At 44.9% G+C, this 14,115-nt stretch overlaps 2 protein-coding genes across 3 annotated transcripts; one reads left to right on the forward strand and one right to left on the reverse strand.

Annotated features, from left to right (window-relative positions):
- Window positions 1-383: 383 nt before the first annotated feature.
- Window positions 384-6,793, forward strand: LOC123071903 (dolichyl-diphosphooligosaccharide--protein glycosyltransferase subunit 2). Of its 2 annotated transcripts, XM_044495479.1 has the most exons (19): window positions 384-617; window positions 797-989; window positions 1,073-1,162; window positions 1,286-1,342; window positions 1,449-1,518; window positions 1,610-1,674; window positions 2,354-2,408; window positions 2,745-2,872; window positions 2,956-3,071; window positions 3,173-3,242; window positions 3,796-3,897; window positions 4,017-4,106; window positions 4,205-4,353; window positions 4,622-4,733; window positions 4,816-4,899; window positions 5,612-5,692; window positions 5,765-5,989; window positions 6,167-6,289; window positions 6,365-6,793. In XM_044495479.1, exons 1-19 carry the CDS (start codon window positions 478-480, stop codon window positions 6,479-6,481), a joined length of 2,067 nt encoding a protein of 688 aa, XP_044351414.1. In that variant the 5' UTR covers window positions 384-477; the 3' UTR covers window positions 6,482-6,793. The 2 variants fall into 2 exon arrangements, with proteins under 2 accessions (XP_044351414.1, XP_044351413.1); XM_044495478.1 differs by having other exon boundaries at window positions 6,167-6,793.
- An 835-nt stretch (window positions 6,794-7,628) lies between these two features.
- LOC123071904 (ABC transporter B family member 26, chloroplastic) lies at window positions 7,629-12,685 on the reverse strand. The gene is made up of 18 exons (XM_044495480.1): window positions 11,970-12,685; window positions 11,754-11,878; window positions 11,188-11,230; window positions 11,037-11,081; window positions 10,809-10,931; window positions 10,621-10,724; window positions 10,375-10,429; window positions 10,209-10,279; window positions 10,025-10,127; window positions 9,700-9,910; window positions 9,518-9,591; window positions 9,316-9,372; window positions 9,149-9,223; window positions 8,946-9,020; window positions 8,580-8,861; window positions 8,426-8,490; window positions 8,292-8,352; window positions 7,629-8,162 (listed from the first exon to the last, which is right to left on the reverse strand). Exons 1-18 carry the CDS (start codon window positions 12,345-12,347, stop codon window positions 8,082-8,084), a joined length of 2,028 nt encoding a protein of 675 aa, XP_044351415.1. The 5' UTR covers window positions 12,348-12,685; the 3' UTR covers window positions 7,629-8,081.
- Between the last annotated feature and the right edge of the window lie 1,430 nt (window positions 12,686-14,115).

Consider the following 14,115-nt stretch of genomic DNA (forward strand, 5'->3'; position numbering starts at 1 on the left):
AATCGTTGGATTAACGCGAACGGACGGCCGAGATATATTGGATCTGCCTCTTTGGGTCCTTTTATATTGATATATACTCTTAATTGATATCATATCAAAGATAGTAGAAATCCTCTTATTGAAATTCAGTGCGTTTTTTAACCTAGACCTGCAAATTTAAAGGTTTGATCATTTTTACGAGATGCTCCGACGTGTGTGTTCGCACCTTGGCTCGGCAACCTCCATATCCGACGGCCTATGGGACTTGTGTGTTGGAAAAAAGTTTCGAAGAAACCATTACTACGAATCTCAAAGCAGCTCACCGTCCGGAGCCCAGACGTCGAGGCGAGGCGGACGACCCTGGGGCAGGCGAAAATATTTCTAGTCGTCCCCTTCCCTCAGCCTCAAGCAGATCTGGCCACTCCCATCCGCCCAGTCTCCTAAACCCCTCCCCCTCCCCCCTCCCCTCTCCGGCCGGCGCCGCCCGCCACCGCAGCCATGGCCTGGAGGCTGCCGCCCCTGGCCGTCCTCCTACTCCTCGTCGCCGTGGCCGTCGCCCCCCTCTCCTCCGCCGTTCGCCCGGTCTCCGACGCGCACAGATCCGTCGCCGCCGAGCTCTTCGCCGCCTCCCCCGACGAGTAAGTCCCGTAGTTGCTCGCCAGCGTCACCGTCTCCCCTGATCTCCAGCTTTCGCCCCTCGCGGGCGCAATTAAGGACCTAGTCCGGCCTAGATCGATCCGACTCGGGACTGCCCCCTTGAAATCTCGGGCCATGGCCGCGTTCTAAGTGCTGGCTTTGTCTGTTGCGCGCTGTGCAGCTTGGAGACGACGTACGAGGCGGTCAGGACGTTCAAGATACTCGGGGTGCAGAGGGACAAGGGCCTTGATGGCAAGGCCTGCAAGCTCGCCGCCCATACGCTGTCCTCGTCCTCGTCGCCCGCCAAGGATCTGTTCCACGCGGTCCAGATCGCTGGCGTTCTCGGATGCAGCGTCGATGCCGGCGTTTACGATGTGGGTTTTAGCTCTGGAGATCTTGCTGCTTCTGCTGGTATTCGCTTGCTTGATGCTGTTCTGAGATTCGTTCTTCGTGGCAGGACGTCGCGTCGAGGCTTAAGGCTGTGATCAAGGACACCAATTCGCTGCTGGAGTTATACTATTCTGTCAGAGGGCTGCTCAGCCTGAAGGTCACTCCTTCTAATGCACTTTCTGCTCCATGTTTATATATTTTTATTTTTTTCAGCACTGCTGTTGGTTGATTGTCTGAGTTTTATCTGGTAGCTGATAAAGTTGTGTTGATTTTTTGGCAGGAACAAGGCCACAGTGTTGTTTTATCTGATGCGGATAGCACATTTCACGCAATTAAGGTTAGAGCAGTGCAATATGCTATGCTTCCTTGTGTAGTTCTCGCAATCACAATTTTGCTCTGCTGTTTAAACTAGAGTTGTCCGATATATATCTTTGTTTCTATAGGCACTTAGCCAAAGTGATGGAAGATGGCGCTATGACACCAACAGTGCTGAATCCAGCACATTTGCTGCTGGTAATATTTTTCTGTCTTGCGACCTTTTCTGTTTTTTGCCGCAAATCAAATGTATCAGGCACTGATGTTTGGAAACACTGTTCTGTAACAGGTATAGCACTAGAAGCATTGGCAGGAGTTGTTTCACTGTCTGATGCGGAGGTTGATCCGTCTATGGTGTGTATATGCTCTCTGCTTGTACTCGAATTACTTCATTAACTTGTTGTACATTTATATGTGATTATCTTCCTTGAATGTAAGAGATGAAGAAGTCGGATAACTATATAGTACATGTTGTGTCACAAAGCCTTCTAATGGGGAGAGGGTTGAACTGAATGCCAGTGAAAACCTTATACACAAGCAATTCTTGTTACGTTGTTATCTTCCTATACGCAAGTAATAAAGACGTATGGGTGAATATACACTTAAATACTAGTATATGTTATGAAGTATCGAAAACAGGAAGAACTTGATTTCAATACAAAAGAGAAACTGATATATAACAAGTTGTTTATCCCTCAGCTTATATCATTCTAATTACATCTCACAAAACCTCCATTCATCTAAATTACAAATGCACATGACATGATCTATCATCCTAAAAGAGTTGCAGCCATGTCTCTGTATGTGCCATGCCCTTTGGTTTATAACAATCTCAAATCAACTAGGTGTTACCATATCATTCTCTTGTATGTGTACGATGTTCTGCTTTCCATACAATTTGTTACCGAATGCTTCTTCCAAGTTTCAGTCAAATGTGTTTGTTCTGAATTTGTTATGCGTGTCATTTTTTATTAGTATATCATTTGAAGTTTGCCACTATTGGCGGTCCTGATTTTTAATATTGTGCCATCAGATAGGAGTCGTTAAAAATGACATCGTGAAGCTATTTGGCACAATCAAGAGCTATGGTATGTTCTCTAACCGTCTTCTTTGTGCTCACTGAAGATGAACATTTGATTAAATTGCTTTCAAGACAAGCTCTGGTAGACCAGGCATTTTTCCTATTTTATCAACTTAAACTCGACCAGAGTTCTCCAGGAGTCAAGGTGCCTGGTTAACACCTCATAGGAACTTAGTTACCAAATTGCTAAATCTATGGCATACTGAGTCGCATGTTTGGATAGTTAGCAGTACTATTTAGTTGGTGTGCTTTGATACTTCTCCATTACGATATGAACAAACCACTTGCAAGTGAAAATGTTCCTCTTACTGTTGATTGCTTCTTATGATATGCGTTTTCTCAGATGATGGAACCTTCTATTTTGATGAGAAGTATGTTGATGGTTCTGAATACAAGGGCCCTATAACAACTTCTGCTTCAGTAGTACGCGGTGTCACCTCCTTCGCTAATGTTGTTTCTGGGAAATTGAACGTAGGTTATTTCATTTCATTTTCGTGTTTTTTCATTAAATTTATGTTAAGCACCTCTCATAACCAACACCACTCAACCAACAGATCCCTGGTGAGAAAATACTGGGCTTGGCAAAGTTCTTTCTTGGTATTGGGCTCCCAGGTAGTGCAAAGGATTGCTTTAATCAGATTGAGTCCTTGTCGCTCCTGGAAAACAATAGGTAAGTTTTCCTCTCTTTTCTAGCATTCTCGATAAACTTGCGCCCCACATTATTATTAGTCTCTTGCCCTGTGATGCTTATTTCGTTTCTACAATATGCAGGATCTTTGTTCCTTTGATCCTTTCACTTCCTTCCAAAGTACTGTCACTGACCTCCAAAGACCAGCTTAAGGTGATCATCACATTCTAGTCTCTTTGATTTTGTCTGAAATATAATGATAATATTCCTTGTTTGTCCATTATATTATTCTGCATTGTAGTGTAAAATAGTATTAGGCATATCGATATTGCACTAATGATTGTTACTGTGAGCAATTCTATCTCTTGCAAGCACTTTCTGTATTCATTAAATGTTGTAGACTTGAATTTATCTTGTTTTGATACAAGCATGCTATAATGTCTAACCTTTATGCATCCTATGTGGTACTTTTGTAGTTGCAATTTAATAACAATGGTGTCTGCTAAAAAGATGTACTCCCTCCGTCCGGAAATACTTGTCGGAGGAATGGATGTATCTAGACGTATTTTAATTCTAGATACATCCATTTTTATGCATTTCTTCGACAAGTATTTCCAGACGGAGGGAGTATATGGTGTGTGTGTGAAAATTGTACCACATTTAGCTGCAATCTTGCTCTGTATTGCTTTTGAGTTTTGATGCATGTTATGTTTAGCTCAGTGTAATTAACTCCAACTCGTGTTCCCTTGATATATATTATTTTCAGGTTGAAGTAACTACAGTGTTTGGTTCTGCGGCACCTCCGCTCAGAGTGAATCTTGTGCAAGTCTTGGGCTCTGATTCCAAGGTCATCACCACTGACAGCAAGGTACAGAGTTAAGATTGGTGTATACCTCTTGGAACTTATTTTTTCATTATAATAGTTCACCATCGTTTTGTCCATGTTTTAGCTACAATTCCCTAACATCCATTTCCTTCTGGTATCAGGAACTTCAGTTTGACCTCGACAACAATGTTCATTACTTGGACATTACTCCATTGAAAATAGATGTTGGGAAGTACTTGCTAGTTTTTGAGGTACCTGTGAACTTTATTAATTTGCTTGCTATATACACATATTGTAATAGACTAATATTACTTTACATTACTGATGTTTTTGCCCTTCGATCTTCAAGATTACTCTTCAGGATTCAGAACATGAAACCGTTTACACTACTGGAGGGAGAAACACTGAGTCTGTCGTCGTTACAGGACTGATCAAAGTTGACAAGGCAGAAATTGGAATTTCTGATAATGATGCTGGGAGCGCGGAGTCTGTCGAAAAGTAAACTCTTCGAACCACTTGATTCCATGCCATTAGAAAAACATGTTTTACAGCAACATTTAATAGATAAACTAACTCTGACAACAACACCCAAGTAATTGCAACCTCGATATCCTTGATCACTTTAAATTAGTTCATTCTCATCTGGAATAACGAATAACACTTCCTAACCTGTTAGTATGTGAAAATTGGAATGGAAGTTTAGGTTCTAATTTCATAGCAAAACAGCTTATTTTGCATGTCTCATTTCAAATCCGATTCATTACAGGTTAGATCTGCTGAAAGATACAAAAGTTTCTCTCTCTGCCAACCATCTGCAGAAGTTACGTCTATCTTTTCAACTATCTACACCACTTGGACGCACATTTAAACCCCACCAGGTCACAATAACACTCCATTTTCTTTCTCAAATGGCACAGTACTAGTTCTTTTCCTGACTTGATTTAGCGAATTTGTTGCCAGGTTTTCTTGAAGTTAAAGCATGAAAGCAAGGTTGAACACTTATTTGTGGTGCCAGGTTCTGCGAGGCAATTCAAAATTGTTCTAGTTGAGTAACCAACTCAGAGTTTGTTTTGCTCTTGTCATTCTCTCGGCAAATGTTTCCATTAGGTTTTAGGTTGTACATTATATTATCCAGAAAACACGTACTCCGACAGAGGCTTTTGACATAGAAGGTACTAGCTAGGTTATGTAACTTGTTTTCAGGATTTCTTTGATTTCACATGATTCTGAAAAACGCAGGATTCTAGTGGCAGGTCCCTAGAATATCCTTCGATGCTGGACACCTTAGGAATTGACACCAAAGTGTGTTAGACTACATTATAGGGAAAGCATAAGAACTCATGGACCATAGACATTTTTTTCAAGAGGTTACACGTGATGGAAAATTTCATTTGAAATTGAGTACAAAGTGGCCTTTCTATTCCTACAAATCAAACAACCTTTTGTAGGAAGCTTTAAGAAACTCTAGGAAGGAAACTTGTTGGCATTTTTATGACCAAGTGAGGTTTGAACAAGATTATCCAGGTGCCAAAACATTTGAAATGAACCTATTAAATTTTGTCCAACAAGGATGATGGGGATGGTGGATGCATCTTCCTGTTGTGCTTGAATTTTATGATGTTACTGTGGTCAGATGTGGAGATGAAGTACCAGAAGATCACTTGACATATCTTAATTTGCATGTTTGCCTTCAGCTCTTGAGGGTTCCAGAAGAACCATAACATGATTTCTTATATGCTTATTCAATATATTGTAGGATTTTCTTGGATTGGTAGAGAAATTTTACTACCTTTCTGGAACATATGACCTCGAGCTTTCAGTTGGTGATGCTTCAATGGTATGTCGCCACATTTATAACTCTACAGTTATGTTTGGTTTAGCCTTGCTGATTATTCTTTGTCTGCTTCAGGAAAATTCGTTCCTACGAGTCCTTGGCCAACTGGAGTTGGACTTGCCGGAGGCCCCTGAAAAGGCCCCACGTCCTCCGGCACAAGCTGTTGACCCCTTAGCAAAGTTTAGGCCACAGAAGGAGATAGAACACATATTCCGTGTGCCAGAGAAGAGGCCACCGCAGGAAGTGTCGCTTGCATTTACTGGCCTCATACTCCTGCCTTTCATTGGGTTCTTGATTGGGGTGAGTCAACAATTCCTACTCTTGCTTTATTTCTTCAATTGCTATCACACTTCTGTACTGCTTTCTCTAAATCAAAAAAGTTGCTGAGAGTATGCTACTCTAAATAAAAAATGTTGTTGAGAATATGCTTATTCAACATATTGATGCTGATAATGTGCTTCTGGCATTTACTTGTAGCTTATGCGTCTGGGAGTCAACTTGAAGAACTTCCCTTCCCTGCCAGGACCTGCTGCATTCGCATCACTCTTCCATGTCGGAATCGCAGCAGTACTGTTGCTCTATGTTCTCTTTTGGGTTAAGGTTAGCATCTTCCTTGTGGTGAAACAGAATTGCACCAATAAAGGTTTACTCACTATCATTCTTCTGTTGGAACAGCTGGATCTTTTCACAACTCTGAAGTACCTCAGCTTCCTCGGTGTGTTCCTTGTGTTCGTCGGCCATAGGACCCTATCTCATCTTTCCAACACGGCGGCAAAACAGAAGACTGCTTGATGGGAAGATGGGAAGAATGTGTGATCATCAATTTTCGGGCGGCCGCAGTTGCTTGGGTTCTGCAAATGCTTTTGCTTGAGATCCTGACCGAGTTCTTGCGCAACTTGAGTTTTGAGGGACAACTGGGTGTCATTTTGTAGTGGGTGCCAAGAATCCTGGTACTAGAGAAGTGGTAGGACCTCTCCTTCATGTTTTGTGCACCGATGTTTACTGAAGTGGTAGGACCTCACCTTCATGTATGACGCACTGATTTTTACCAAATAGGCTGGATTTTTAAACATAGAACTAATAATATCATATTCTTACTCGAAAGGTTAACTCGTGTTATGCCTTTTGATTTACAAACTCACAAAACAAAATTCATTCCATTTGAACTCCCCAACGACTTGTAACCATTACATTCCATCTAATTAGCTCAAGCAAACACTGGGGCAGAACCAAACCTGACATTTCATTCTACTTTGTTCCCAAGCCATACACACCCAAGCAACTGCCGGCTTCATTTTAGTACAAACCGAAGAGCGGTTTAAATCCATTTTCAGGACCAACATGGCCACCCTACACATGCAAGCTAACAATTGTATCATCAATTTTCGGGCAGTCACATTTGCCTGGGTTTTGCAAACGCTTTTTGCTTGAGACCCGACCGAGTTTTTCTTGCGCAACTTGAGTTTTGAAGGACATAAGGGTATCATATTGTCGTGGGTGCCAAGAATCCTGGTACTAGAGAAGACATGCATTGCTGTTTACTAAATAGGCTGGAATTTTTAAACATATAATAGAATTAATAAGACCAGATCTTACTGGAAAGGTTAACTTGTGTTATGCCTTTTGACTTGCAAACTCACGAAACCAAATTCATTCCATTTCAACTCCCCAACCAAACACTGAATTGCAACCATTACATGCCACCTAATTATTCAAACAAACATAGGGAACAAAACCAATCCTTACATTCCATTCCACTTCGTTCCCAAATCAAACACGCCATAAGATAGTTCAAGTGCATTGGCTGCATTTTAGCACGAACCTAAGAGCACTTTAAATGCATTTTCAGGGACAAACCCAACAGCGCTTTGAATGCATTTTCAGGACCAACACGGCTGCCCTACACTTGCGAGCTAACAACTGTAACAAAGCAGAGGAATCCTATCTTTAATATCACATAGATCTTAGTACTTTGAATATACAAGTTTCTATCAAAATTCAAGTAAATGTTCACAACAGTTAATTACAAGATTCCGATGGTCTGAGGTCCAGAATGCCTATATATATTTATATATAGTTACAGGTTGCATCTGACATTGTGTAACTAAATGAATCATGTATGAACTACTCAATTTCCTTAAACCACCATATACATCCGTCCGGATACTGCCTATCTTCTTATCCTTTTTGCGGCAGAAACTGTTTTAACTTAGCTTGGTTAGTTGGCATCTGTGGATCATTTGCACCCGGTACTTTGAGGAAACCTCAATTATTTGACCAACCAGGCCGTGGTCACTCGTAAAGAATACACCGATGACAGACGCCTCCCTCACCTGCTGCTCCACTTGGAAAAAAATACTGCATGGACTAAACCACCTTGTGTGATTTCAGGCTACGGGAGAGCATCATTTTGTCGCTGCGCTAATCTTGAATACAATCCATTCTGCTTGACAAGGTCGCTGTGCTTTCCGTCCTGCACAACCATACAGAACAACTTAGACCATGTTTGTACACAACACTGCAAGTATTGAAAGAAGTGTTCTCATGCTAATTTTAGTGTAGACTTCATGTTAATACTTTGCAACAGCAGTTGAGAACATACCTCCACAATACTGCCATTTTCCATCACAATGATTCTGTCAGCCGCTTGAATCGTAGACAACCTAGAACAAATAATGGTGTTAGCTCGACTCTTCGTGTTCAAAATAAACAGGCACCAGAGTAAGCATACCCTACCTGTGAGCTATGATAATCACGGTTCTTCGAGCCTTAGGATCAGTGCTAACTTCTGTGATGACACTCTATAACATGGCAGAGAGAAAATTAACAATCTACTCATAAGTAGTACAGTACATTTTAATTGCACTGAATTTGTTCACTAAGAGTTTACCTTCACATAATGTTCACTCTCAGCATCAAGTGCACTAGTGGCTTCGTCGAGTACTAAGATGGCTGGGTCCCTCAGAAGGGCCCTTGCAATGGCGACGCGTTGCTTTTGGCCTCCACTAAGAAGAGCATCGTCGACAATGGTGTTATAACCATCAGGAAGAGCCATTAAGAAATCGTGAGCATAAGCCTGTTTTGCAGCCCACTCAACTTCTTCCTGGCTAACTTCTCTTGGGCAGCCATACTTAATATTAGAACTAACATCCATCCGGAATAGCTTAGGCTCCTGCATATAACAAGTATATATGCTGTTAAATACAACAAAGATTCATCTGGCACGACGACTTTGCTGGGTTTATTGGATCCGAACCTGTCCCACAAAACCAATTCTTTCCCTGAACCATCTGGTGTCAAGTTCGCTGAGTGGGACACCATCTATTAATATCTGCATCAGTCACAAATATAACTTCAGAGTTCAGACCAATAACTAGTCTGTTTCAAGTTCAACGTGTCATAGCAGCAATACTGGCTCCTGGAAGGGACAGAAGCAATAGCAAGGTCGAAATAGCTTACTTGCCCATTTGTAGGTTCATATAGCTGAAGTAGTAGGTTAACTATAGTACTCTTGCCACTTCCACTAAGACCAACCTTAAAAATTAGAAACCATATATGAACATTTAGATACAGATCAATACTTGCGAAAATTCATATATATGAAAGCATCAGCCTGTATATCTTACAATTGCAACTACTTCATTTGGATTGAGTGTTAGATTCAGTCTTCTCAAAATTGGTGCCTGCGCATTAAGGGCCACATCAGAACCCAAAACCCGCACTTAGTTCATAATAATCACAAAGCACTAAAGCTTTACGATGAACTCTACTATGTGTGTGCTCATAAATCATAACAGAAAAGCATCTAGAAGGAAGGCGTTAACATACTGAAGGTCTTGAAGGATATGAAAATTCTACATCTGCATATTGAATTCGTCCTTCCAGCTTCTGTAACCTGAGGCCTGCAAGAATGAAATGCTTTAGACTACCGAACAGTTGCACATCCTCCCAATTAAAATATCCAAGCACAGAGACTCAAAACTAAGGTGTCAAGTTAAAAACAGTCTTGCCTTTAGAGGTAAGCTGCCTGCTAGGCAAGAGATCCATCAACCGGAAGACTTTTTCACTTGCTCCAACAGACTGCATCAGGGAGGACCAATTGTCTCCAATCCACCAGGTAGACAAAATCAGCCACTCGGCGTACAGTGTGAATTTTGTCAGTTGCTCGGCAGTGAACTTCCCATTCATGATTGCTATTCCTCCAATCAAAACAGCAACAACCTACACAAAGCTTATTTGGAAGAATACTTCATCAGTAGCGCAATGAGAAGCATACACAAAAGCCTTATATTTTTAATATAGATATTAACAAAACTGAACAGCAACATCAAATACCTGAGTAGAATGGTACAGATAATTCAAGCTCAAGCTCCAGCCTCCATAAGCCATCGTCTGTCGAAAGCTCACATCATACAGCTTATCCAGCCACTTCGCATACCTATGAAAGTACAACAGTCTTTATGACGTGCATATGTTATCTTTATGCTATATAAGAGAGACAAATAGGTAGACTGATTGCCTTTTAAACTCTTGCTTTTCCGTCCCATACACTCGCACTGTTCTAACCAAACTTATCGCTTCTTGAGCAACCTGATTTGATTTATAACATAAACATTAGGTGAATCGCTGAAATATTTGAGCAACCTTCTCAAATAGACTTAGAAAATTAAAGGACATAAACTTACATTATTGGCACTTGCAGTGAACTCTTGTGCAAATTTAGAGGCCTTTTTCTGATACCTATAAAACAAAGGTGTCATGATGATTTCTTTCACATGGCCAAAGATGCAAAGCAACAAAATGAGGAAACATGGGAGAGGTATTTTGTCGCATTTACTCAAGATTGCTGCGCACTAGCAACATAATAGGGAAAGGAGCAAGTAGAGAAAAGGGAGAAATAAACTACACAAGAAGTGAAAACAAGTTGTTACCGTCCATGAACTAGCATAATTGTCGACAATGTCCCACAAGTAAGCATAGTGCACAATCCAAGAGGCCATGATAAGATTAGAAGATAAATCAGTGCTCCTATACCCTGAGACAAAGTAACAACATAAAAAATGAGCTTTTCAAGCTACTGGTGAGTATTGTATACTCAGATACTAAACAACCTTTTCACCTGAAGCAAATTGCGTGAAATCAGATTAAGATCATTGCCAATAACTCTAGACACTTGCTGGCAGTCAGAACCAAGCCTACTTGTCAAATCTCCGACAGTTTCTTCATCGAAAAAAGCAATATCCTGGCACAATATACAATGGAATTAAGAAAATTTGCAGCAATTCAAAGTAAAGGTACTATTTGCACTAGTACTTCAGGCAACAATGTTTTCCCCTTCTGTTGTTACCTGAGAAAGGATGGAATCAAACAGCATTTCTCTCATTCGTTTAACCTAAGAAAAATAGTTGAGATAATGATTGTAAGAGCCTGATCAAAACCAAAGGGCAACCTGGAAGGAATAGACTTGTTAAATTACATAAAATCTGACATGGTTTTACCAATATCATGTTGGCAATACCAAAACAGCAGCTTCGCACACCACTGCAAAAGGGGGACACGAGCTAAATAAGCAACCCAAATATAACTCGCAAAAGCATGCTTAAGGCAAACAGTTTTAGTTCTGTGCAGATCGTCTCACAAAACTCCCTGTTTTCATGTTTGCAAACTTGTTTGTGCACGTGCAATTGTCCATAATGTACATTGCAGAAATTAAGTTTTTGTTTCACAGCGACCGTACTGATTCTATCACAGCATTCACAGTGTACAATGTTGAAATCTAAGTTTGCGTTTCACAGTGATCCTACTAATACCACCCTTCATCCAACTGGAAACGTCTCAGCTTTCAAGCTCATCACAGTTCAAAACATTTCCCCAATGCTAGATTGTCCATTACCAGCACATTTCAAGTTCTTTTTAATCCTCATGTAATGTAAAGTGCGGATAAACGCCTAAGTGGTCTATTTCACTCTAATATGCGATCAAAACAGATAGTAGCGTAACTTAGTCTTGTGACCCTGTGCAGTGTGCACGACATGAGCACCGCTTGAAGGAAGAAATAGCTTACCTGAACACTCCGGAAATCATACACAGAACAACCAGAAGCTTGGCATTCCGGTAGAAGACGGCGCCTCCATTCTGCGCGGAGAAGATGGAGGCGGCGAGCAGATGGGGGATAGCGATCTCCGCGAGCTGCAACCACGACCACAACCACACAGCAGTCAGAGCCACACCAACCAACGAAAGCTTATCCGAACCGCGCGGCCGAGGCAATCCGCATTACCGCGGCGCAGACGAGGGAGGCGAAGCCGGCGAAGATGACCCAGCGGTCGGCGGCGACGAGGGCCCACATCCGGCTGAGCGCGGAGGCGGCGGTGGCCCCGCTGGCCTCGGCGCGGCCGGCCCCGCCCGCGTCCTCGTCCTCGAGGCGCCACCAGCTGCCCCCCGGCAGCACGTTCCGCAGGCGCCCGATGAACTCGCCGGCGTCGAGGCGGCGCCTGCCGAGCCCGCCGAACTCGCCGTTGACGGTCGCCGCCGCGCGGATCCTCGCCGCACGCAGCCGCAGCCTGGGCGCCGTCCGCCGCGGGGCCCGCGGGCACGGCCGCCAGGGCGACAGCCCCGCGGGCGCCGCGAGGAGCAGCGCGGCCGGGGCCGGCGGCATTCTCCCTCCTCCTCCTCCCGCTCGCGCGCGCGCACGCGATCCGATTCGGAACGCGATTCAGGCGCGGCGGGGGACGACGGGCGGGCGAGCGAGCGGGGCGCGGGGGCCTCGCCGGAGCTGCGGGGCGGGCGGGTGCGGGTGGGGTTGGGTTGGGCTTCCTTGCGGTGCGCGGCGCAGCGTGTACCACCGCAGCGCCTCTGTTCTTCCCTCCCTCCGCCGGCTATTTTGCGTTTCCTCCTTGGTAAACCATTTTTTTTGTTCGCCTTGTGTGCGTGCGTGCGTTCGCGGCGAAATGATCCGTGCGTGGGCCGCCGGTGGTGTGGCCGTGGAATTTCCGACCCGTTTCCAGGTCCTCTGGATCGGAATTTTCTGGTCGAGAATAATCAAGTTTGGATTGGGCTCTCGTCACGCGGCCATGCTGCGAACGGGAGAGAGCGGCAAAGCAGTTGTTGACTTCTTTCTCCACCGGCTGCTGGCGGCCGTGAACCACGTGGAGTTTTGGCTGGCTCTCTCCCCTCTCCGTTTGGCCCGATCCGCACAGGTTCTGAGAAACTCGTGCGCTTTGCAAAATCTCATGTGCCTGCACCTGCACAATAGAACGATTGAAGTGGCGACTCAAGCAACCGGAATTGGAACTATCCCACCTGTGCGAAACGTATGGGCTTCTTTTTATTCTTGGGTGGATGAGCGCAGTGAGGCGCGAGAAGTACGTGCGCGATACGGTTTCGTCCGGGTTAGTGCAACTCCACTCGTTCGGCCTTAGTGGCTTCAAATAGCGCCGCCTTGAAACGCGCCGGCGAAAAAAAATCAACATGGGTGCGGCCGCATCAGACGCCTTTTTTCGAAACCTAAACTCGGCCAAAATTTGGTCAAATTAGACGATTTCATTGATATTTGTATGAAAAATTGAAAACATAAATTAGAAACAACTAAAACTACTAAAACAATAAAAGCCGATCCCGTCGCTCGCCTTCTACATGCCGACCAGCCTGTACATCTTGGTGTAGTCGTCGTCGTCGTCGCCGCCGCCCTGCTGCACCCCTGACCAGCGTCGCCGATGCGTGGGGGGTTCGACGGCCTGGGCGCCTCCTCGTCGCTGTCGTCGATGACGCCGCCGCCGCCCTACTCGCGTCCATGGCGCCGAGCGGCGATCTCCTCAAAGGCGCAACACTGTCGTGCCATCACCTCGCAGACGTAATCCTCCCGCGCCCATTTGAGGATGATCTCGTCGACGGCAGCAATGGCCTCGTGCTCCTTCACGGGGAGCAGCCCCGGCTCGGGCGGCCTGACGAGGCGGGAAGAGGGAGGAGGAGAGGGGCGACGACCGTCCTCGTTGATGACGAGGGCGTCACTGTGGGTGCGGCACCTGAGCGGCGTCTCCACGGCTGCGGCACCTGAGCGGCGTCTCCTGTGGCTCTGGCTTGACGGGCCACAACGTTGGTGATCCGGAGGAGAGGGAGCCCGACGACGAGGAGGTCGCCATCTCCATTCGCCACGACGTCCAGGAGCTGCCGCGACGAGGGGGGCGCCGGATACTCCAGGCACGGTGTGTTGTCGTCCTCGATGTACTCGAGGACAGTCTTGAGGGTGCGGCCGGGGACGCCCCACCATAGGCGCTGCCCGTCGGGGTTGAGGGGGCCGCAGGGCTGCTCGACGCTGTTGGTGGAGGCGAGCTGCTCCTCGTGGCGCCGGTCGAAGTACGCCGCCCACAGCGTACTGTTGGGGCCGTACCTCGGCTGGTTCCACGCCTGCTCCGGCATAGAGGACC

The sequence above is a fragment of the Triticum aestivum genome, chromosome 3B, assembly GCF_018294505.1.
Source record: "Triticum aestivum cultivar Chinese Spring chromosome 3B, IWGSC CS RefSeq v2.1, whole genome shotgun sequence".
In the NCBI taxonomy this organism is placed as follows: domain Eukaryota; kingdom Viridiplantae; phylum Streptophyta; class Magnoliopsida; order Poales; family Poaceae; genus Triticum; species Triticum aestivum.

Excerpts from the sequence above, each read along its gene's own strand:
- LOC123071903 (XM_044495478.1), top strand. The coding sequence starts at position 478 with ATGGCCTGGAGGCTGCCGCCCCTGGCCGTCCTCCTACTCCTCGTCGCC. Across the intron at positions 618-796 it reads TTCGCCGCCTCCCCCGACGA|CTTGGAGACGACGTACGAGG; the intron begins GTAAGTCCCGTA and ends CGCGCTGTGCAG. Across the intron at positions 5,693-5,764 it reads CAGTTGGTGATGCTTCAATG|GAAAATTCGTTCCTACGAGT; the intron begins GTATGTCGCCAC and ends TGTCTGCTTCAG.
- LOC123071904 (XM_044495480.1), bottom strand. The coding sequence starts at position 12,347 with ATGCCGCCGGCCCCGGCCGCGCTGCTCCTCGCGGCGCCCGCGGGGCTG. Across the intron at positions 10,430-10,620 it reads ATTATGCTAGTTCATGGACG|GTATCAGAAAAAGGCCTCTA; the intron begins GTAACAACTTGT and ends TTTGTTTTATAG. Across the intron at positions 9,021-9,148 it reads ATGAACCTACAAATGGGCAA|ATATTAATAGATGGTGTCCC; the intron begins GTAAGCTATTTC and ends TGACTGATGCAG.